Raw genomic sequence first — 23,614 nt, 5'->3', positions numbered from 1 at the left:
TACGTTTTTTTTTTAGAAATGCAAGTATAGTAATACTAGGAATGGAAACAAGGAAATAGTAGATTAATGGCCAACAAGTACCTAAACTAGATTATATTCGATATCTTAGTTCAATAACCCATGAGCATGGAGAGATTGAGGGAGATGTCGCACATAGACTTAGAGCTAAATGGACAACGTGGAAATATGCTTCCGAAGTCTTATGTGATCATCGCATACGAATGAAACAGAAGGTGAAGTCATATAAGACAGCTGTAAGACCAATCACGCTTTATGGGACGGAATGTTCAGCAGTCAAAGAATGAGTATAGCAAGATGACGATGTTGAGATGGATGTTGGCAAGACAAGAAAGGATAGAATTCGAAATGTCTACATCCAAGGGAACTAAGAAATGGCTCCAATAAGCGATAAGATGAGTGAAAGTAGACTTGTGTGCTTTGGCCATCTACAACGTCTACTTAAAATAGCACCGGTTAGGAAGGGCAATTTGGTTCAAGTGGAAGGCTCTAAAAAGGTAAGGAGAAGGCCCAAAAGGACATGGATGGAAGTAGTAAGAAGAGATATGGTGACCTATGGTCCAAATGAAGGTGTAGCCCACGATAGAGCATAATGGTAGAACAGAATTCGTGTAGCCGACCTTAAATAGTTGGGATAAGAATCGGATGATGATGATGGTGATTCAATTTAGTAAAGGGTATAAGAAGAAACAAATTTTAAGTGCTTCTATTAAAAAAAGATTAAGAAAGAGAGAGAGGGTTATTTGACTCTCTCTCTCTCTAGGCTCCACCGGTGAATTTTGAGACGAGATTTTCAGCCAAATTCCAACAAGAATCCGGTCTAGATACAACACCAGGTCAATTTTATTTATTTACTTCAATATTTACTATAGAATATGAAAAAAATAAATGAAAAAGGATTTTGTTTTTGCCTTGTTAATTTAGCAAATTAGGGTTTTATAATTTTGGATTCTTTTTCCCCTTTTGGTTTTATTTTTGGTTTATTTTGAAGTGCTTTTATAATTCGTAAAAGCCTCTTAGAATACAACCCAAAAATGTAAAAAATAGAAAACCAAATAATTTAATATTGCATAATTTCTATTTTATTAGGATATTACTTTTTTTTGTTTACTTATGATTTTCTTTGAACCGCAATTTTTTGGACTTTGTCATTTATTTATCAATAATTCAATATTGCACTATTTATTTTCTTGGATATTTTATAATAATTGAGATGTATCATTCTCAATTTTACACTATAAAAACATATTTAGCACGTAGGCTGTTAAAGTCTTCGTTGCTATTACATTATTGTATGCCATAAAGAGAATGAGATACCGATAAAGAGAGACACAATGCCATTTTTTTTGTATAATGTTAACCAAAAGAGAGACGCATTGCTATTCAGTGCACACAAACAGAAAACAAGTTAAACAAGAAAGAGAAAAACTTATCACCCAACCAAAAATAAGAGCAAAACAAAAATGGAAAAAAGCATACCAATATAAGAAAGAGTATAGACAACAGTCATTTGAGTTAATTGTGTTTTTAATAAGTATTTACTTATTGTTCGATGAGTTATTTGGTTTCTAATTTTTTTGAATTTTTTTTAAAACTTTTCCCATTTTTCTATAATTTCCTCTAATTTTTTCCTATTCTATCCTTATTTTATTATTTTTTATTACTTATTTATTTTCTCAGCCAGTCCAACTAGTGAGCTAGTCTAGTTTGGCCAATCCAACTAGTCCAGTGCCCTAAGAGTTTGGTCACCAATCTAGTTCTAAAAACGTTGTTGTAAACAGCATAATAAATACAGCAAAACACCAATAAATCTTAGGCACATTTCACAATAAACACAATGGCCCTAATTACCTCCAAGAAATGTCTATTCTTGCATTCCACAACCCATTTTGGTCTGGTGTAGAAGAACAAGATGTTCGATGAAAAATGTCATTTCCCCAAAGGTACTTAGACACATGGCAATTTACAAACTCTATTATGTTGTCAACATAGAATACGAAGTCTATCATGTCCTGGGTTATAATCATATTTGAGAGAAGGATGACCATATTAAGTACTGATATTGTTACGAAAAACCATGAGATGTGGGTATAGGCAACCCACGAACTGGGTGCTCAAAAAATTCAAACAAAAGTAATCAAACGACAAAGTGGCTACATTACCAAAAGAGAATAGTAAAACATTCAGGTGGAATGTAAAAGAGAAAGAAGAGCGAGAATTATGGGGAAAAACATGACAAAAAGAAAGTAAAATAAAAAAAAATTGAGAGAGAAAAGAGGTGCCCATAGGGCACAAAAAGAAGCATCAAGGGATGAGAGAGATGACAAAGATAGTTTAGAAGAAGATTGTTACATGGACTTTCATTATAATTAATGAAGGGATTTTATACTATAAGACCATTTACTTTTGTTACAAGTAGGTCATAATCATTCTTAGCTATTGAATATGAAAATTTGACAAATTGAAGTATCACTACATTCGAGAAATTTTATTTTGGACTTGCTGCACATTCTCAACCACATACTTTCACATTCGTTAGCCATCTCATTCACCCCCCCTAAACAGCTCCGTCCTTGAAACTAGCCTGATCGGTGATAAAGATGCAAAAATCCAGCTACTATAATACCATTAACTTTTGGTACAAGTAGGTCATAATCATTCTTAGCCATTGAATATGAAATCTGACAAATTGAAGTATCACTACATTCGAGAAATTTTGTTTTGGACTTTTGCACATTCTAAACCACCCGACTTTCACATCCAATGATCAATCATGGTCATGATCTCCTTATACCAAAAGTAAATGGCCTTATTGTAAATATTTCCTAAAACGAAATATCATATTGTGTGGACCAATGATACTCTTAAAAATCATTCAAGGCTTAGACTAACATTATTTTATGAAACAAAAAATGTAAACAAAGTTTCTTGGGTCATCTAAATAGGTGTACCACAACCAAGGATTCAAAAGAACGACCCCTCCAGCACCTAGGTGGCCAAGAGACCATAGGCCACCTCACCTAGGCCTGGGTAGGGCTTTCAAGGCAGAAGTTCTTGGGCATTCCTCTAAGTGGCTTAGGCAGGTGCCTACATTGGCGCCCAATGCCCAACCCTAGGCGGCTGCCCCAGAACCGCCAAAAAAATGCAGAAAAAAAACCTGTTTTAAGAGGGGATTTTGGGTCATTTTGACCCTTAAAAAGGAGGGGCATATTCTAATCCCCAAATTAAATATACTCTCCATGTGCCCTAAAACACCCAAAATAAATCGATTTTGCAGCTCTTTTTTAATCAAGAAAATTTTGAAAAGGTTGTAGAACCAATGAAACTTTACCATAACTTATTTGAAATTTTGAATCATTGATATGAACAATTGAAAATCTCCTCTTTCTTTTCTTTTTATTGCAACGTTTGTATTCATCATTTTGTATGGGTCATTTTGTCTTATTGGAGACTAGATTCTGAGTATGACTGTCTAAAGTATGGACTATGGGGTATAGTGTGTGGACACTAAAACACAATGTACGTGTTTCTATTTTTCATTATTTCAAATATTCAAAGAATCAAAATTTTCACTGATTTGAACATGCTTCAACATTCCTTCAGATATGTTCGTATAAAATAGTTAGAATACCTATAAATGCATAAATGTACTTATTTTTTGAGAAATGTTAACATTGTATTATTAAGATAGTAATAATTATAGAATTGTGAGAGACCGAAGGCACCTGCTATGGGTGGCTTTCGGTAAAAAAATACATTAGTCAGTCATGTATAAAAAAGGCTTATAAGTCCCGCCCAGATACAATGATTTACAATGGTTTTTCAAAAAGTAACATTGAGACTGTGCAATGCATATATGTACTTCTTTGGCACATATATTTGCATATATGTGCATTTGGATGCACATATACGCAAACAAAGCGGACCGCCCAGCACTGGGCGGTCCGCCTAGGCGGATATCCCTGGGCGCCCACTGAACCCGCCCAGGGCCTGTGCCCCACCCAAGGGCAGAAATGCAGCTCCTTGAGGTATTTTTGGGTCTTTTTTCGATACTAAATGAGCAAAATTGTAGGTTTTAGGTTCATTTGAAACCTAAAACCCATTAGAGGCTATTTTAGTGAGAGAAAACCCAAAAAAAAATATTTTTCTATTGAGCCGCCCAGGTTCTGGGTGCCCGCCTAGGCATTGGGTGGCCTGGACCCCCCCCCCCCCGACCGCCTTGGTGCTGCCTAGCGCTTTTTGAAACACTGTACGCAAATATGTAAATATCTGACACTTTAGGGCGCCTGATGTTTTGGGTGGCCGCCTAGGCATTGGGAGCCCTACTTTTTGCATCCTTGGTCATAACTTCACCCCCTCCTTATCGCCATGAGAGTTGTAAACTTTTTATCAAATAAGTAGACCCCTTGCCTTCCCCTATTTTATTCCCAATACTTGAATCTAGAAAGACACAAAGTGCAGTAGAAAAGGTTATGGAGCAGTTTCTGATCTAGATGATAGTACTAAAAGAGATTACTAGGGTACTAGAGGCACATGGAGAACATTTGATACAGAAAAAACTAGAAACAAATCTACATGCTCGGCTTTGAGAGTTGCAATTATTGGTCCATCAAATAGACAAATATTTTAGGAGAATATAGGGAACAACAAAGAATTAGCTTCAATGGTTTATCTATCACATGGTCACTTGTTCCAGAATCGATAATCCAGCTTTGGTGGGGGTAGCCAGAAAAGAAAGTTATCTGCTACTCAAGGAGATGGTGCAGTTTTTGTTCATGTCTCCAAAGGCATTGAAGAATCTCTCAATAGAGGATCAATACTATGATTAGTGATTGTACGAGCCGTGGATGGTTGACCATGTAATGACCAACACTGCTATCCTTCTGTAATTGTACTATGATTAGTTATTTTTCTGACGCTACTCTTGGTTGAATACCCCTGAGCTCTTACCTTTTTCCATGATTTCCATATGTAATGGTGTTTCAGATATGTGTTGCCAAAGCCAGGCACTCAACTTCAATTGTCGGGTAACTCATAACTTATTCCCCCTTCTCTTTTCGTTGAAGATTATACTTTGCATGAAGGAGAAGAAGGTTTTCTTGAGTCAAGATCTGATTTCTAACGGTGATTCTGAATTAAGTAGTTCAAAGACCCAATATTCATCTCTACTTTTAATCTATACTTTTTTTTTGAAATTATTAATTGTCTTTTAATCTAATACTTTTTAAGTGAAGTTGCACAATCACATGGAGTTGGATCACCGCAACTCAGTTCATCGCACATACCTCCCAACACACGAAAACATGCCGAAAGAGACTTATCTTCCCCTAGTTGACAGTGTGCTATATCACAATGAAGTTGGAATACCTGCATGTTATTATCCTTTTGAGATAATTGCCCTCGAGGGACATCCCATATTTTTATGGCTGATCTCAAAAGCATCATACAATGGCTTATATCAGGTAATATGGAGTTGAGAAGGCATGGCATGACATGACTAATGCATCCTTAGCTCTCCATTCGCTAAATTTTGGATCTGCAGAAGCAGGGGCCTTTGATGTCCCAAATTTCCCAAATAAACCAATTTACACCGAATGTATCCATGATAAGAAATTTCTTCCATCCAATTTGACAACCATGATTTACGTACTTGGGTTATCAAGAAGCAAATTTGAATGACCATGCAATGTTTCTTTAGATGCACACGCTAATGTGAAAACACCCACACATTCACACACATATATCAGGAAAACTACAAACGCTTTAAGCATTTCCCTATAGTCAAAATAAAATGCTATCGTTCTCAATCATCCGATGGTTGAGAGCTCGTCTAAGTATTTCAATTTTATTTTCTTTCTACATCATATTGAACCCAAATTTTCAGAATCCAGACTACTCATTCTCAAGTACCCTTGCAATTTGCAGGGGTATTTTGGTCATTTTTTTATATATATTTTTCATATTTTTTATAGGTGCACCACAAGAGCATAAATCATAGTTATTGGAAACGCTTAGGAACCGGAATCGCCGCCGGTTAGAAGATTCTTGTCTTAGGAAGCGTTGTCCGTACACTAGGAATCACGAAGAACGAGATTCCTAGTTTTTGAGAATCGTGTTTCGACTGAAATTGATCCAAGTTTCATCCACATATGGAATCGATATTTCGTCCTCCTTGAAATCGAGATTCCCGTCCCCCTGGAATCGACACTCCAGGAGTCAAGACTCATTAATATACTGAATCGAGTTTCCGACATCTATGAAATCGAGATTCTGACATATGTGGAACAAATATATGTTGTTGTTTCGAATCGTGATTCTAACATATTTGGAATCAAGTTTCTGAAGTTTATGGATCAGAGATCGATGCCAGTTTGAGATCGAGATTTACAAAAATATGAACTATGGAATGCGTTTGACGACCCCTACCAGGAATCGAGATTTCATTTTTATAGAGAAGGAAGCCCCAAGCATATCTTGAGCGTTATCAACTTTAGAACCTACATTGGATGTCTCTTATTAGAAGGTTGCCCAAATTTTAAAGTGATTGTGTTGACTTTTGAACTTACAATCATTATATACAAAGATGAGCATTTCTAAATTGTGATTTTGACTTCATTATTAGAAAGACCAAATAGGATTATGTCATGCCATGGTTTTACTTTTAATTGTATGTGTTGTATTTACACAGTTATATTTTAAATTTAAAGAAAAAGCTGTCTAGGGTGGCAGAAGTAAAATAATGAAAACCTGCAACCACTAGAAGCATTCGAAGGAAGATTTCTACTCCAATTTCCTTTAGGAAGTGCACAACCATCATAGACATTGGACATTATGATTTTGAATCGGTTTTTTTTTTTTTGATACTTTGAACTAAAATCATAAATCACGAACTTTTTACCCACAATTAATGGGTTCAAGTTTCTAAAGATGTGTTAGATCGAGATTCCGAAATTAAGGAATCGAGTTCCCTTGGTTCCGCTAAATGGTTTCTAAAGGTGTGTTGAATCGAGATTCCGAAATTAAGGAATTGAGTTTCCTTGGTTCCAAAAAATGGCTTCCAAAAATGTGTTGAATCGAGATCCCGAAATTAAGGAATCGAGTTTCCTTAATTTCGAATTGGTTTTTTTTTTTTTTTGATACTTTGAACTGAAATCAAAAATCACGAACTTTTTACCCACAATTAATGGGTTCAAGTTTCTAAAGATGTGTTAGATCAAGATTCCGAAATTAAGGAATCGAGTTTCCTTGGTTCCGCTAAATGGTTTCTAAAGGTGTGTTGAATCGAGATTCCGAAATTAAGCAATTGAGTTTCCTTGGTTCCAAAAAATGGTTTCTAAAAATGTGTTGAATCGAGATTCCGAAATTAAGGAATCGAGTTTCCTTGGCTCCAAAAAACGGTTTCCGTGGACATTCCTTAAAGGAAACACGGCATCCGATTTCAGAACCGGAATCGTGAGGTCGGTGGAGAGATTCCGATAACTATGGCACAATCCTCAAAATTTCATCTTGATCTGAATTCTAGAAAAATAAATAAAATTCAAAGTGTTATATGCTAATTATTGACAAATAAATATTGGGTAATGGGCATATTAAGAATTAACCAAAGGAAAAGAGATTGCGTCTTAACAACCATTCAACACTCTATTATGTCATGGAAGAAGAAAGAAGAAGAGCATGGAAAGACAAGGGAAGTATAAATCCTACCACTAACCAATCACTATGACCGAGACGTGGCTTGTGTATCCTTAGCAAAAAGCTGTTTTAGCATATAGATTATACAACAGATTGTTCAACACATTGCATTTCCTCGTTGATACCCATGTCATAGTCACAATTGTGAATGTGTAAACGGCATCAAATCACTTGGTCAGGTAGCAACAAGCCAAGTCAATGGTAGCATTTATGCCTTGTGAGATGCAAGCTCTCTGTGTACATTACTCAGTTTGCTCACTGGTGAATAACCATGTGAAATGGGCAGAAATGGTCATGGTCTTAGCATGTCTTGATATACCAATGACACACCATGCATGTTGGACACATTACAAACTTGGACGCTTCCGCTTACCCATTATCTTTGGAATATGATTACGAAGTACTAAATGGGATTCAAAATCCCACCTCCCTCCTCACCCCACTCCAGCTGCTTAACCCCCCACCTTCCCTTCCAAATGGCTTACAGATATGTCATGTCAAAAAGGCAAATTTGGATTTGGTGTCCCCAAGACATGTATCCGTGTCGGATGCTGACCCATGTACCTTTGTAACATAAGTGTATAAACATAAGCATAAACAAGGTCAACCCCAAGGAAAGACAAACATGTTATATAGCATGGATCAGGGTAGAAAGGGCTTAACTGAAATTTACAATCAGAAGAGAAGCTGTAGTTGCTGCAGGACTCAACATCTACCTGACCATCTCAAGCACCAGTAGAAGACATGCTAGCTTTGTCACTCATTCACTCCAAGTATAGTGCCTCACCATAGTGATTTCCAAAAAAGTGAGCAATGATCATTCAAGAACAAAACACTTCTCTAAGTGAACTGATCTCCTAGCATTGTGAATCAATACACTTCCAGGCTACCAATCTATCTCAAGTGCAAGTTGAGTATTCTAACTCATCCTCAATCTCTCGGTCCACAAATATCTCTGATCATTATACTCTCTAAGCCGCTCTCCAATGAGCATAGATCAATGAAATTGGCATCAGTCGAGTGTATCCCATTATCTTGCAGAGTTTTGTAATTTTGTAGGATCAAAAATCAGGCATCCATAGTTTTTACTGTTATCTGGCTCAATTGCTTCATGTACTAAGAGAGAATTTCAACACAGCCACAGAAAATTACTCATACCTTTTATTGTTAACTTCATCAGTAGAAAAAAAAATGACAGTTACTGGTATATCCTTTTTTAAAAAAAATAAATATTTACATGAAGAAACATCTACTGATGGCATCCCACATATTGGGTGCTCAAACAACAGTTACTTGTACATCTTTGACTACTATCAGATTAATGTGGTGGAAGCACATCTAAGATGAGTGAAAAGGTAAATCCAGAATACTGTTCTAAGCCTTCTCTGTAGCATGTTAATTTCCATACACACCAACCATTCTTAGCGGTTTCCTTTGTTTCAGTCAAACCCTGCAGCCACTCAAATAGAAGAGCAGCTTGGCCAAAACAGGAACAGGGCACCATGTTGATCACATGAATGTTGCTTGCCATGACGAGATCATGACCCATAGGTGAGAGTTACAGCCCAGGTTACAGTCATCCAATAGAAGAGAGATCCAAGAACAAGCTCCTTTTAAACAACCCCACATTTTTAGCATGGCCAACATGCAGAGGAAGAAGGCACAAACATTACCAATTTCATCTTAGCAAGCTGGCATTTCGCACAATCATAATGAACCAGTACCATAAAAGCAGATCTCGCTCTCAAAAACCAGAGCAAGGATAAGGGTACAAGTTGAACATCTTAGATAACCAGTCACTAGATGAACATGCACTTTGGCTTGATATGGCCAACAAGAATTTCAGATACAATGAACTTCAAGACATTTAATTAAATAGAAATATTATGCAGCATGACCACCTTATGCAATAGCAATAGACACTGAGCCGTACCCAACCCAGAATCTTAAGGTCAAGTAGGTGGAGACCACCTGATTGGGGTACAGTCAAGCTCAATTTTCACGATTGCTCTCTTGGCAACCCGGGACCATCAGGCGTAGGGGGTCTCTTTCGAGCTGGTGATGGTCTCTTTCGAGCTAGTGATGGATCCATTTTGCTGTCCTTCTCTCGTTCCATAGATATAGCAGACTCCACTCTTGCTGAGGAGGCTCTTGCCCTGTTGGAGGACCTTCGCAAGTTCGATTCCTCATGGACTTTCAACTTGGCAATTGAAGAAGATTCTAAGAACATCATTAGGACTCTAGACGCTCCCCTTGGCCATGGTGTTTAGACGACATATACGAAGAGAGATGAGATAATGCATCTTACCAGGAATGTTAACACAACTTGAAGCCAAGTCTTTGGAGAAGCCAATTCAGAGGCTGATGTTTTGACCAAGGAGGGGGCCTCTTCCAACTCTCCTCGGGAGAACTAGTTTTTGTACACTCACCTCACCATTACAGATTATCTGAAAAGCTCCTTCGTTTTGTACATTTTGGTCCTTTATGGGCTTGTATAGTGTGACCCTAAGGGTTTAGCATTTTTCCTCTCGGGAATGTGTTGCGAGACTGTCTGAGGTCACATTACTCTCGTGATTGCCTTGTAATCTTACCGTATTATTAATGCATTATAGTAAATTTCTCTTTAAAAAAAAAAAAAAACAATAGGACACTGATATTCCATGAACTAGTCTAAAATATTCACTTTTAAAAAACATGACAAATTGGCTGGGGCCTTTACCAAACCTCCTCAGCTTAAGACAGGCCAAGTCGGCCACATTTGGCATGACTTGTTCAAGTCAAGTCAGCTCGAATCCATCCTTTTAAACAATGAAAATATGTCACCATAAGAAGCTCCCTCAGTTGAGCAACATATTACCAAAATACTGCTAGAAATAAGCAAGTTTTTTTTTTTTTATAACTGTTAACGTTTGTATTGAGAAAGAGATAGAAATAAGCCAGTTGTCATCTATATCAGCCGGCAGCAGAATCAAGTCACATGACTATAGTCCACAAAATTTCTAGTTGTATCTAGACTTCACTGAACCTAGAAACAAAATGGTTGCAGTACATAGCAATAAATCATAATCAAAGATGTAGAACTTCCTAACCCATTATAAGCAATCAGAAATTGTCTCATAAATGTTTTTAAATAAATAATTTCAATGATAACATGCCATTGTAGTCATAGAAATTTTCATTTCTTTGCACAATAAAATATAGTATGAATAGTCCCCTGTAGAATTGGGTATCATAATTACCTTCCTGGTCGTTGACTGTTAGCCTTCGAGAGTGACCCGAAACACTGTTCCTGAACAGGCTGTCATCAAAAAATTCGGAATGTGGTGCACTTCCAGCATCCTCCAATGCCATTTGCATGTTGGATGCAGAGGAAGGAGCACTGTTCTTGGCTGCCAGGGTTTGAATGTCAAGCCTTTCCTCTGGGACTTGAAGCTCATCTAACTGATGAGAACTAGCAGGCAATTTACCCTGTTCTACATGTAAGGCTGGCGAAGACAATTGGTCAGCATAAGCCACAGAATTTGCAGATACCTCAGAAATCAAAGACACATTCACCAGTGGTTGGTCAAGTATGGACCAGCCATCACCATGACTGATTGGAACACTTGTTTCATGACTAACTGTCTCAGGAATATCAGAGGAGAGATCCGAAGCTGCATGCAACCCTTGATGCAATGTTGTCGATGGAAGGGACATATGGGAGTTTTGCCCTGAGTAGTGTGAATTGTGAAGTCTGTCCAAATTTTGAGGTGTTGGGGGAATTCCCATTGTTACAATGTGTATGTTTGTAGCCTTAGTAGATGGTCTACCTGATTTTACAATGTCAGCCATCGAAACTTGGCCTGGAGCCCCAGTCCAAGCAGGTTGAAACCTGGATGAAGGTTGAAAGGATGCAGAAGATGCTTCACTTGTGCTTGCTGTCTGTACCCAGCTTTCCATTGGTAAGGAATCACTGTAATCAATATTTATAGGAAAATGTGAGAAGGTTCCAGAAAGTAATGAAGTTAAAAGATACATTATAAAAAAAAATTAATGAAGACAACAGAAACACAAGACACGCAAAGAACACAATGATTTAGCATGAGACAGTATTCACATGCCCATTCACATAAACAAGATATTAACTAAAAAATAAAATGATAAACTGAATTAACGTCTTAATGGGTAGTAACTCAAATTGGAAAGACTCTATGGTTTGGGTAAGTTTCAGAAGCCAAAAATAGGACTGGCACAGAAGAATATCAAAACACGAAAAACTGGGAACTTGGCCTCATAAATCAACTTAGAAACAAAACCAAACATAGAAAAGCATTGATCTTAAAAGCATTGATCTTAATGGCCTTCTGGATAAGTAAATTATAAATATGGCAGGATTTCAGGAAGCTAAAGGTCTTTGTAGTCTCTCCATAGTCATGCTCTTATGCAGAAATATCTTTTAGGCATCTGGCAGAAATTCCAAAAGAATTAAATGTTATTGCCGCTAATGACCTCAAGTCATCATTAGTAGGAGTACTTGCTTTAGGGGATCAGCTCTTGACCATTGTTTTATGTTCTTGTGTTGCTTTGTAATTTGAATTTAGTAATAAAAATTTTTGTCGATGATAGATAAGGCCATCATTAGTCATAAGCCAATCATCAGAATTATCTAGATGAATTTCTTATCACAAAGGTTCTTCAAGATATATATATATCATGTCATTGTGCCATTATAATATAATGAAATCACACTTCTAGAAAATCATGTTTATGGCATTTATTTACCCCAAATTTTGCACAGACACTCTCTTCATCCTAATAATCAATCCCCAAAACAATAAAATTTAATTTGCACCCTAGATATGCTCAAAATGAGTCCCCCTCCATCAACAAATCTAGACCATTAATTTGGTGAATTTCAAGATCTTGACCTTTACAAACTCAAAATCTCCACTGACTTACCACTTTATTTACCCAAAAATAACATTGACCACTTTATTTACCCAAAAATAACATTGTTCATTTAATGATAATAAAGCCCTGTACAAATTAGAAAGGAAAAAACCTTTCTAAGGCTTAGATCTTAGCATCTTATCAAAATGAACAGCCCATGTTAATTGGGCTAAAAAAACACTTTCTAGGTTGTGTTTTCAAATTTTACTTTTTGTAAATAGTTTGTTAGAATGAAAAGAGTGTATTTTTAAAAATTGAGTTCAAACAAATGGCCATAACATAGTTTTTTAAGATCGTTTCATTATATTACTATACAATTGTTGCATGAAATCACTCCCATATATATATATATATATATATATATATATATATATATATATATATATATATATATATATATATATATATATATATATATATATATATAAGGGTGTGGTTTGTATAGAGCCGAGGCCCTAAACAAATCAAATTCGAGCCTATCTTTAAATGGTGTCGAGGAAAAGCTTCAAAAATAGTGCAAATCAAGTAGATCTATAACAACTTGAAAATCGACGATCCAAAAAAGCGCTGCAAGATGCACTATTTCCAAAACTTGAAATTCATTTTTTTCTCATGTACACGGATCATGATCTCAAGATGATCAATTTAAAGATATTTGGTAATCAAAACAACTTCTTCTAGGGGCCGTTTGAGTACATGGAAATCTATTACGTGACAATAAATTAAACGGAAATATGGCATTTGCGCTGTTTGGATACACTTTAATAGTAAGGAAATGGACAGAGATTACCGAGATTACCTAAGATTTCCCGAACGGTGAAATATCTATTACGAGGCTGACGGGTAATCTTTGAAAATCGTTCGCATACATCTCTCTACCCTATCCCCGCTTAAAAAACATTTCCCTCTTTCAATTATACGCTGTATTTTATAATTATTAAGGTAAGTAGAATGCATTGTATAATTATTAAGGTAAGTAGAAAGTGAAAGTAAGGGATATGAAAAGGGGAATCTAAATTGATTTGAACAGGTGTACGAGGACAATTTTCTACTGCAATCATAAAAAAAATTTCTACATCCCTCTCTCCCCAATTTGGTTGTAGCCCTCATCACTCTCGTATAAAAACAAAAAATTTTAATAATTGGTAAGTGAAAGTAAAGGCAAATCTAAATTGATTTGAAACAAAAATTTTTAATAATTGGTAAGTGAAAGTAAGGGCAAATCTAATTGATGAGGGACAATTTTCTACTGCAATCATAATAAAAAAATTTCTATATCCCTCTTTCTCCAATTTGGGTTGTAGCCCGCCCCCAGCTCTCGTATAAGACTAAAAATAATAATTGGTAATCAATAAGAAATTATACAATACAATCATAATAAAAAATTTCACACAACATAATCCTCATAAGAGATTAGTAAAAGCTCAATTGAAATAAGATACCTTTTTAGTCTCCTCCAATGCTTCAAAATTTTCTACTGCAATTACCAAACCTTTTAGTTTACTGATCAAACTTCTTCCTATTTTTTAACTTGTACCAAATATTTTGATTTTGGTATCATAAATTTATTGCTTATTTGAAATTACATATAAAGATTTTGATTTTGATATCATAAATTTATTGCTTATTTGAAATTATATATAGAGAGACATTTGAAAGACTTCCATAAAAAATAAATAAAAATAAGGCTTATCACAATAAAATTAGGTTATTTCCAATCATATTATTCCAATGACATATCATGTTGAAACCAAAGTCTAATCATGTTAGCCAAACATAGCCATATTTTTCATATTTGGATGGTAATGCATTTCTCATATTTCTTCCATACATAGCCAAATAGTAGCAATGTATTAACCAAGTTGCATCTAAATACTACCCAAACATTGACAATCCATTTGCAGGTAATGTATTACTCAGTACCCGTAATATATTATATATTTCCAGGTATCCAAACGACCCCCTAGTGAAATTTTTGAGGTGGGCTCTAATTTGATTGTTTAGAGCCTCGGCTCTATATAAACTTTTCCCTAAAAAAAAACCCCGACAGAATACAGCCACTTTCTTATCCGGATAATTCCTTCAAGAATTTCAACCAAAAGAAGAAAAAAAGAGTTACAATATCGAGGAAAATAATTAGCATGCCCAGCATCACTATTTGAACATAAAACTTTAGGCCAACACGCACACAGACATGCATGGGGACGCGCACACATATAAATAGCCTTTTTTTAAAATGTCACTATTTGTGTCGATAAGGTTGTGAGGCTGTGATTCTTTTTATGTAGGTGCGTAGTGATACAATGTAGTAACAATGTTTAAAAACTCCACGTCTTGAGCTCCGACTCATCCAAGTCACTCGAACCCAGCAACGAGGAGGCTCCCAATGGAAAACCTCAAGAATCATCTGAGTCTCACCAATTCCTGGGGTTACAGCATTAATATTTCATAGCCCAATCCTGTTAAGACTCATGGAAGTCAAACCAGGTGACTCAGGATCGGCCCCTGCACAGTTCCATTCCTGAGTCCAAAGTTATAATCACTGCATGAAAGTGACACTATGTGACCTCAAAAAGAACCTTAACAAGAACACAAATGCATATAGTACACACCATTTACCACTACAGCTGCCTATGAATGATAATGAACCATATCTACAAACAGAAGTACTAAAAAAGAAAACTACATATAACAATTTAATTCTCATTCCCCAAGAAAGAGATTTAGAGAAGCTTGGAGGTTGGAATACGGCCACTATCCTTTTCCCCAAACCTTAAACAAGGGTTGAAACCAGTGTAGGAAAAATCGAACGGAAACGGTTCATCGGATATGGGGCCGGAAGCAGTTCCACCGGGCAAATCCCGGGCGGTCAAAAAGTGTTAGAAAATAAAAAAATAATAATAAAGCATGATTAAACAAAACACATCCAAATGAAATTGAAAAATTAATGAAAAAAATGGATTTTAAAGAATTGATTTGTGCCCTGGGATGTTTTTGAAATTTTTCAAAAAAAGATGGAAAAATGTAAAAATAAGTATTAATGGAAACATGGCCAAAACAATTACCAATCTTTGCCAAAAAGATCAAAAACATTAAAAAATGCATTACAAACAAAATCCCTAAATTTTGGGATTTTATATAATTTTTTGAATTTTTTTAAAATACCCAACTGGTTCACCAAAATCGGCCGAAACCTAATCGGGCGGTTACGATTTGAACAGCCCAAATTTTCCTACACTAGTTCAAACCCACAGAGGAAGTTAGGCCTAGGAGCGTGGCAGCCACCTCAAGAGCCTTTTAATACACTGCTATCAACTTCAGCATCGCAAGGGTGTAAAGGAAATTACAATCACATAGGTTTTCAGTCACAGAAAGGACCAATGCTCTCTTGATGGTGGTTGCTGTATGCTAGAAGAGATTCATGAATTCCCAATAGTTAAGGACACATACACATTAGTCCAGATAGATCCAGCCTCCAGCTACTAAAAAATAGGTCACTGATACTCTTTACATAAAGAGTCCTTACAAATACTATGGCATAAAGGATAGCCAAAACAATACTAAAAACAAGTCCACTAACCACCTCGGATACACTTGGACTCTTTCAGTTTCAGTTTTCTAGCACCGGCACAATACCAGGATTTAAACTTGGAAAAAATCTATAATGGTATATGCACTACCACAAAGTACATGATTTATTTTGGCAGTAACTCCGGCAGATTTAATTTACCAAACTGAGTAACTCGGCCCAAACACGAGTTTTTCAAACTAAAAATCGTTAATGTACCAAACTATGTTTATTAGCCAATGTTTTTGTGCTTCGGTCATCATGCACTTCAATTTTTCAAGTCATCATGTTTATCAAAAAGAGTGAGAGAGAGAGAGAGAGAGAGGGAGAAAAAACAAACAAACAATGTGACCCAAATCATTTTTTCTGAAAAATATCAGCCCAAATCGTTGCAACACGACCTATAAAAAAATTATGATCTGCTTGAATTTCTTGGAACAAATCAAAGGTCTTAGTTAAATCCCATGGTTATGTCCTGGATGTGACTTAACACTTCTGTGCTTTTACTAGTTGACTAATATTATCAAGTGATACCTTGTCATCAAATATGTAGTAGCTACCACACAGTATTACATTCTAGAAGTCAGCCTCGTCTAATAGCTTGCCTAAAATAGGCATTTATGGTGCTACATAAGATTACTAGCAATTATAAAACAAGTAGCATACAGAATTAACTTCCAGATCAACACCATTTCAACCCACACAAGTGGCCCTTCAATGCTTGGTCGTAAACTAATTGCGCAACCTTATAAATAAAGCCAAGACAAGTAAGAGATAGTAGAAACTTTCTTACCAGTTTCACATTTAAAGTGCAAACACATATAATTTGCGGGGTAAAACAAGACAATTTAAAAATTATAGTAAAGCATGAAACAACTTCTCATATAAAGGTTTCTCATGGACTAACCTAGGAGATGTAGATCTTCGGCTGATACTACTTCCTGCCATACCAGATACTGAAAACGACGACAAAGAACTTGTACCATTTTCTTTCTTGTATGAAACTTTAGGACGCGTCCCTCCAGATTCTGAAACCAAAGTGAAACACACAAGTGTTTGACTAGTAAATCTATCCATTGGTTAATGAACTAATAAAAAACTCATTTTGGAAGCCTAAAAGGATGGAAACTCATTATTACACTTACATACCACTGGAGTTATAAGGGGTAGAAGCAGCACGCCCAACACCACGGTCTGCTGCTCCAACCCTGCCTCCACGATTTGTAGCACTGCCAACAATTCGTGACCTTGGCTCTGCAGTATCCTTGATCTAGAAGCAACAAAAGGAAAACAGCAAAACAATGAGACCACACAGAAAACTAGGACAAACAAAATAACCAGCTGGTGAAAGGCTTCAAATAAAAATTCTCATTTTTATCAGAGGAATTCCAAGTTTCCAACAAAAATATTTACGTAATTTGTAGTAATAATATTTCTTTTTTTCCTTTTTGGTTAACTAAACTATAAAGCTCGGAGGTGAAGCAGTAATATTTCATGAGAAACCTCTTGATGGTAGTATAGTAGAATGGCATCTTAGCTAAAATCAAGAACATGAAGTGTTTCCTTGGCTGCTGAAGATATTGAGCAGCATGAAGTAACAAGCAACGAATGCATTTAAAAATGAAAGATAACCTTTTAGCCACAATGCATTCCCAAGGGGAACTCTCTACTAACCTCCTTTTTCTTTTCTCTTTTGCTTTTCACCTCATGAAAGGTATCTAAAACATTGACAAGCATTAGGTCAGATACGCGATTTCAAACTTCCAACAACAAAGAACAAGCTAAATATTCTCCACATCAGCCTGGGGCTAATCTATATAATGGCAAACACTAACTCATTACCTGTGAGAAGTGAATACATCCTCATGAAATGCCCAAAACAAGAAATATTCCCAAACTGAGAAGGGAAAGGTAAAGAAAATAAACTGGCAGCAAATCTAACTAGAAACAAAGAGCATTAAAAGAATCAACACCGAAAAAGAAGCAACTAATGTTACAGATGATCTTGGGTGTTAACAACTGTTGCATTTGCATTGATACTATGATATTCGACCATCAAGGACAGATGATGTTATGATAAGACCATACTGCATTACTGAAGAATCAAAATCAATCTGTTTTATCTCTGTAGCCCATGCTGAATAGCAGTTCGAGCTCAGTAATAAATGTTAATTCTTCAGGTCGTTGTACCTTTCTCCTATTCGAAACAAAGGTGTAGCAATTACAATCTTAAATAGTGATTAATGAAAATGGTTAGGCAGTTTGCTATATATATTGGACCTCAAGAACTTCAAAAGTATATATATATTGGACTTCAAAATTTTTGTTATATGTTAATGGGATTTGTCCTTATTATGTGTCTATTGTGTTGAAATAAGGGCATGAAACCACTAGAAGCATAAATCAAGAAATTCCTGGCATTACATTCTTCTCCTTTGTCCTTATTATGTATCTATTGTGCAGCGATTCATTGTAACTTGGAATGACTGGCAGAGAGACTCCAAATAAACAGCCTCAGCACCGACATCCCATGGAAAAATGACAACACTCAATAATAGAATGAATCCCTGCAGACCTCACATCTCTCAAGATAAGCAGCACATATTCAGTAACAGGTTAGAGAAGTTCCCAAGTCACAACTGCATACTGCAAACCCTTGTCAGTATGACATCATGTCATCCCAAAACATAATGCTGGCAGAATTATTAGAAGGGTGCAGCTTCAAATGCTTTCATCTGACAGCAACCCCATTAAGCAATTTATATGAAGCTCCAACTCAAAAGGAATTTTCACGAAGTAGGCAACCAAAACTCAATATGTTTACCTTAACCATAACACAAACATACAAGCATAAATTAGCATGTATTTGAAAAGTAAAAATTTCAGAAGTTAACTCTCTGACACAGAGATATTTCAGAACTATAGAGATACCCATGTTGAAAGGACAAGCACAGGTCGTGTGATCCAGCAATACCTGTATGAACAAGTGACTATGAATGTAATCCATTTCTCACTTTCTGGATATGTCAACGAATGGGTGAACACGCTACAATTACATGATAAACTAACCATTCCTGTGTTTGAAACATCCACTACACCAATATAAAGGCCCCAAATGCCCCAGAATTGAATCAAAATATGTAATTTCAGAAAAAGCATCAGATGAAACCCTTCCCTAGAGGTGACCAATATAGACTCAGGGGTAAAATACCAATCACAAATCAATGTGTCTAGGGATGAGGAGAATATTTGAATGATTCAAAATGAACCAAATCATCACCCATTCAAAATGACAGCAGAAAATTTCACCAAATAGAATGCCTGTTTTCCAGCAGTCAGGCCTTGGCAACAAACATTTTGATAAACGCAAAAAGTTTTAAAAAAAAAAAAAAAGAAAAAAAAGAAATATGCTAGGAAGAACACAAAAGCATTAAAGAAAAATAAAAAAGGTGCCAAGGCAGCATCGTAGTAATCTAAGAAAGAAATTCATCCATCAATAATGAAACTTGTGGACCACCTCCATTGGGAAGTGTATCAGCTTCAACATTGGCTTCCCTCTTTACATCTTGAAATGAGAGGGTTCAATAGAAGCGTAGATAATTCATCTCTTTAGATCACATTACAAAGCACCAGAGGCCAGAACCCAAGTCATGGGAATAACCAACCCTTTGACCACCGCCAAAATACTGGTAACATACACCTATAAAATTAAGGGTCAAAAGAAGGACCAGAAAAAAACAACAGTAAAGTGGGTACTCTCGCTATACCTATTGTAATCGGGCAGGTCTATAAGTCTAATTTTTTGTATAGGGTCTTCGGACCTAATTTTTGACCAAGAGATCCATCTAGTGGGTACTCTCGAACCCCCCTTTCTGTATTCCAACACCTAACAGCAATACAAATGTTAACTTTACTCAAAAAAAAAAAAACAACAACAGTACAGTCAACTCCTAGTAAACACACGCCTGCCGTAGGATAAAAGCAATGAAGAGGTCCAGATTTTTCATGCGCAATAAACTGAAAGGGGAACAATCAACCATTGGATATTTTTATTTCTCCTTTTCTTATGATGTTGCTTTTTTTCTTCTTTAGGAAAACCTACTGTGATTTTTTGTAAGGGACAAAGTTTCTAAATCTAAAAATTACCTGAAACATGAAAACTAGCCCATATTTAGATAAATGAAAAGCACCATAGAAACCAAAGCACAAAGTACAGCAATTACAAAATTCAACTTCAGGGAAAGACTCCTAGTGTACCCAATGAATACAAACTGCATAGAGAACCAGCTTGGCACAGACAAATTGTCTTTTCTAAGAAGTATAATTTTATGAATTCAATTAGATGAAGTATAATTGTATCAACTCATCTAGATAAAGATATTATTTTCAAATATACAATGAGAGCCTCTTGAATTGGGCCTCAAGCTTGGAACAGCCAGATTCAGGCCTGAGGCTACGGCCATTGCTGGGATCACAAAGGTGATACCAATTGTATTAACACTGGATACATCATATTGTGTGGGGAGAAAATCAAATTTGGAGAAAGAGAAGAAATAAGAACAAAAGGGCTAATTGTAATCGTGCAGATCAATAAGCCCATTTTTTGTACAGGGTCTGATGACCTATTTTTTACCGAGAGACCCGTCTAGTAGGTACTCACAGATCACCCCACAACTGTACTCCAACTCTTCATAGCAATACAAAAGTTAAATTTTCTCCAAAAAAAAAATAACAAAAGGGTTAAAGTATAGTAATGACTCCCAACTGGGAAAAATGTCAGATCCCTTTGAGCAAAACACTAACAAAAGGATTTGCACGGGGAAAGCCTGCAGTAATAAATATTTATACTTTCAAAGAAATAACAATAAAAACAATAGAAGGAACAACTTGGGAGCAGGATGATTTGAATGTATACAAACCCTAGGACAAAATGACCAGAAAACACCAATAGGACAAGTAAGCCTGCAAGCGCACATGAAGAATGTTTCATGCCTTCAAGCAGGTGGTTTGGGCCAAAACCCTAATTTAACACTTGATAGTCAGATTTTCTCACCCCACCCAGTCCACAACAGACAAGAAAGAGACATTTCCCTCCTCTATCAAAAATAACCCTTTCACTCAACATGCATCACATAAAACGACGTGAGAACACATGAATTGATTTTCAGAAGGTCCTTCTGATGAGTAAAAACTTAAAAACAAAGAACACAAAAAATACATTTTTTTTCATATCTAGAGTTAGATATTCTGTTTTTCTCTTTTTGATGGGTTGGATGGATAGTCGAGGTCTGAAAAAAAAGCTATATGTAGGGCAGATGCCCTAACACCCTACATAAGGAAAGTCGAGATTATCAACAGGAAAAAAAGACAAAAATAAAAGATTTCCATGGAAGCAAGGGGAAAACAGTGCCACGCAACTAAACCAGAAATGGAACAGAAAATAGAGAAATACCCAAAAAAAGGAGTTCAATAAAACAAGATAGAGAGAGGAGGTGGAGGAGTGCGGTGTAGCGGTACCTTGCGAAAGGAGCCTCTGAACAGTGTCATTGGGGTCCATGTTGCATTCTCTGAGCATGGCGTAGATCTCATTGTCAGGGCAGTTAACAATCTCTTTCAAACTCTGCACTATCTTTCTTGCACTAGAAGGGATGGCAGGGATTGCATTCTCCCTCCCATTGCCGTTGCTACTGCCGTTACTCATGTTCCCCAAAATATAGATACAAGAAAGAGCAGAGCAGCGGTTTTCTCTCTTCCTCTCTCTCTCAAACTTTCTCTCTCCTCTGCGCCTCCCGCTCCCTGGTTGCGCCGCCGCTAACCCTCGTCACTGGCGCCCCAATATCTCTTCTCATCTAAACTCTTCTTCGCTAAAGACCCCAAACCCACTCTCTCTAAACTCTTCTTCGCTAAAGACCCCAAGCGCCTCTCTCTCTCTCTCTCTTTCTCTCTCTGGGTTATCGTTTTGGGGCGGCGTCACATGTCGTGCGAACATCTATCGATCTCATCTCTCGGGATAGAGAGCGCAAAGAAAAGTTCTTTTTCAGTCTCTCCTTCCATGCCAAAAATGGTATTGAAAATATTCCGATTGCCCTTGTTACTATTTGACCTCTTATCGTGCTCTCCTTAAATAGAGAGTGAAGTGAGAGAGGATGAAAAAATAGATCTCACACTCGTGCAATTGAAATACTCCTGTAAATGTGTGCTATCTATGTACTCCCTTCCGCAAATTTTACAAGAGAATATTTTGTAAATCTCAAATTTTGAAGATATGATCTCTAGATTCCGAGAACTAATCTCAAATAAAAAACTTATTCCTCACGGAGAATATCTTGTAAATCTCAAATTTTGAAGATATGATCTCTAGAATCCGAGAACTAATCTCAAATAAAAAAATTAATTATCAATGCCTTAAAATAAAAAAAGGTGCGGTTTGTATAGAACGTGTCTCAAATGAATCGTAGGAGACGAGTATCTCTCTCTCTTCGTGTCATGAATATCACTCTCTTTTCCACTCTTAATTCTTACTGAGACAAAAGCCTCAGAAGAATTCTTATCTCTATTGAACTATGTCTATCGAAAATGTGCGACCCCTCTTCAATCGAGAAATCCTCTTTTCATATTGTTGGGTTATGGTTTTTCAAGGGATAACCACGAATTTCCTTCTTTGAATCTTCACCCTTCATCTTTATCTTGGACTCATCCTTTTATTTGAATCTTGGACTCTTTAAGGCGTAATTCTTATCTTTATAATGCTTGTTGACCTCTTATGTTTATCTTTTCAGGTTTTTAATCCCACTATTGGGTTGTTCACACAGGTATAATTGTTGGCGTTTGTCTTGAATTTCAAACATTCGAACCTCATGATCTCGCGGGAGCAAAATTAAGCTTTCATCACTGTTGTCAGTGGGTTGCAACCACTTCTGTTGTTCTGGTCCATCCATGCTACACATTTTAAGGGTGATAAAGCAATGAGCCAAGAATCCAACGGTGTTGTCTTCATGAGAGAATTCATTGTATTGAGGAACAGGTCCTCCTTTCGGTAACCAAATGTCGCACGACTAGTAAAGCTTTAAAAGCCTTAACTTTTATGACTTTATCCCGAGGCAAATTCTCTTCGCCGAGGGAAGTCAATACATTATTGCAAGGATCGTCCAGGGTACATCCTACGCGAGCAAGAGACTGTAAAAACACACTCTACTTGTGGTCTCGAAGGCAAGACTCTAAACTCACCTCCCTATAGTCACCGTGGTATGACTCTAAAACTACCTCCTCAAAAAAAATATATATATAATAAAATGCAAACATCTTGAACAAAAACCCTAGCGGGCGTTCACGACAAACATGAGGGTTCTCAAATTCCTTCTCAGTAGGCTTTTAGATTCATCCCCTCGTTTCCTTAAAGGCGAAGAG

General features: G+C 36.5%; 1 protein-coding gene across 3 annotated transcripts in view; it reads right to left on the bottom strand.

Moving 5' to 3' along the window:
• The window catches only part of LOC18422579 (uncharacterized), a 39,991-nt gene extending 17,607 nt beyond the window's left edge, over window positions 1-22,384 (bottom strand). The window contains exons 1-6 of one of the 3 annotated variants that reach the window (XM_020667775.2): window positions 21,725-22,384; window positions 17,882-17,925; window positions 17,357-17,477; window positions 17,115-17,235; window positions 11,520-11,662; window positions 10,950-11,420 (exon numbers count right to left, since the gene is read on the bottom strand). In XM_020667775.2, coding sequence (XP_020523434.1) covers window positions 10,950-11,420; window positions 11,520-11,662; window positions 17,115-17,235; window positions 17,357-17,477; window positions 17,882-17,925; window positions 21,725-21,908 — 1,084 coding nt within the window. In that variant the 5' untranslated portion in view covers window positions 21,909-22,384. Of the gene's footprint in view, window positions 1-10,949; window positions 11,663-17,114; window positions 17,236-17,356; window positions 17,478-17,881; window positions 17,926-21,724 lie in introns of all 3 variants that reach the window. The other 2 variants (XM_006827290.4, XM_088862488.1) reach the window with 2 other exon arrangements.
• Window positions 22,385-23,614: the final 1,230 nt, after the last annotated feature.

Source organism: Amborella trichopoda, chromosome 3 (assembly GCF_054954075.1).
Source record: "Amborella trichopoda isolate Santa Cruz 75 chromosome 3, AtrichopodaSantaCruz75HAP2 v2.0, whole genome shotgun sequence".
NCBI lineage: Eukaryota > Viridiplantae > Streptophyta > Magnoliopsida > Amborellales > Amborellaceae > Amborella > Amborella trichopoda.
This window is presented reverse-complemented; position numbering and strand designations above follow the sequence as displayed.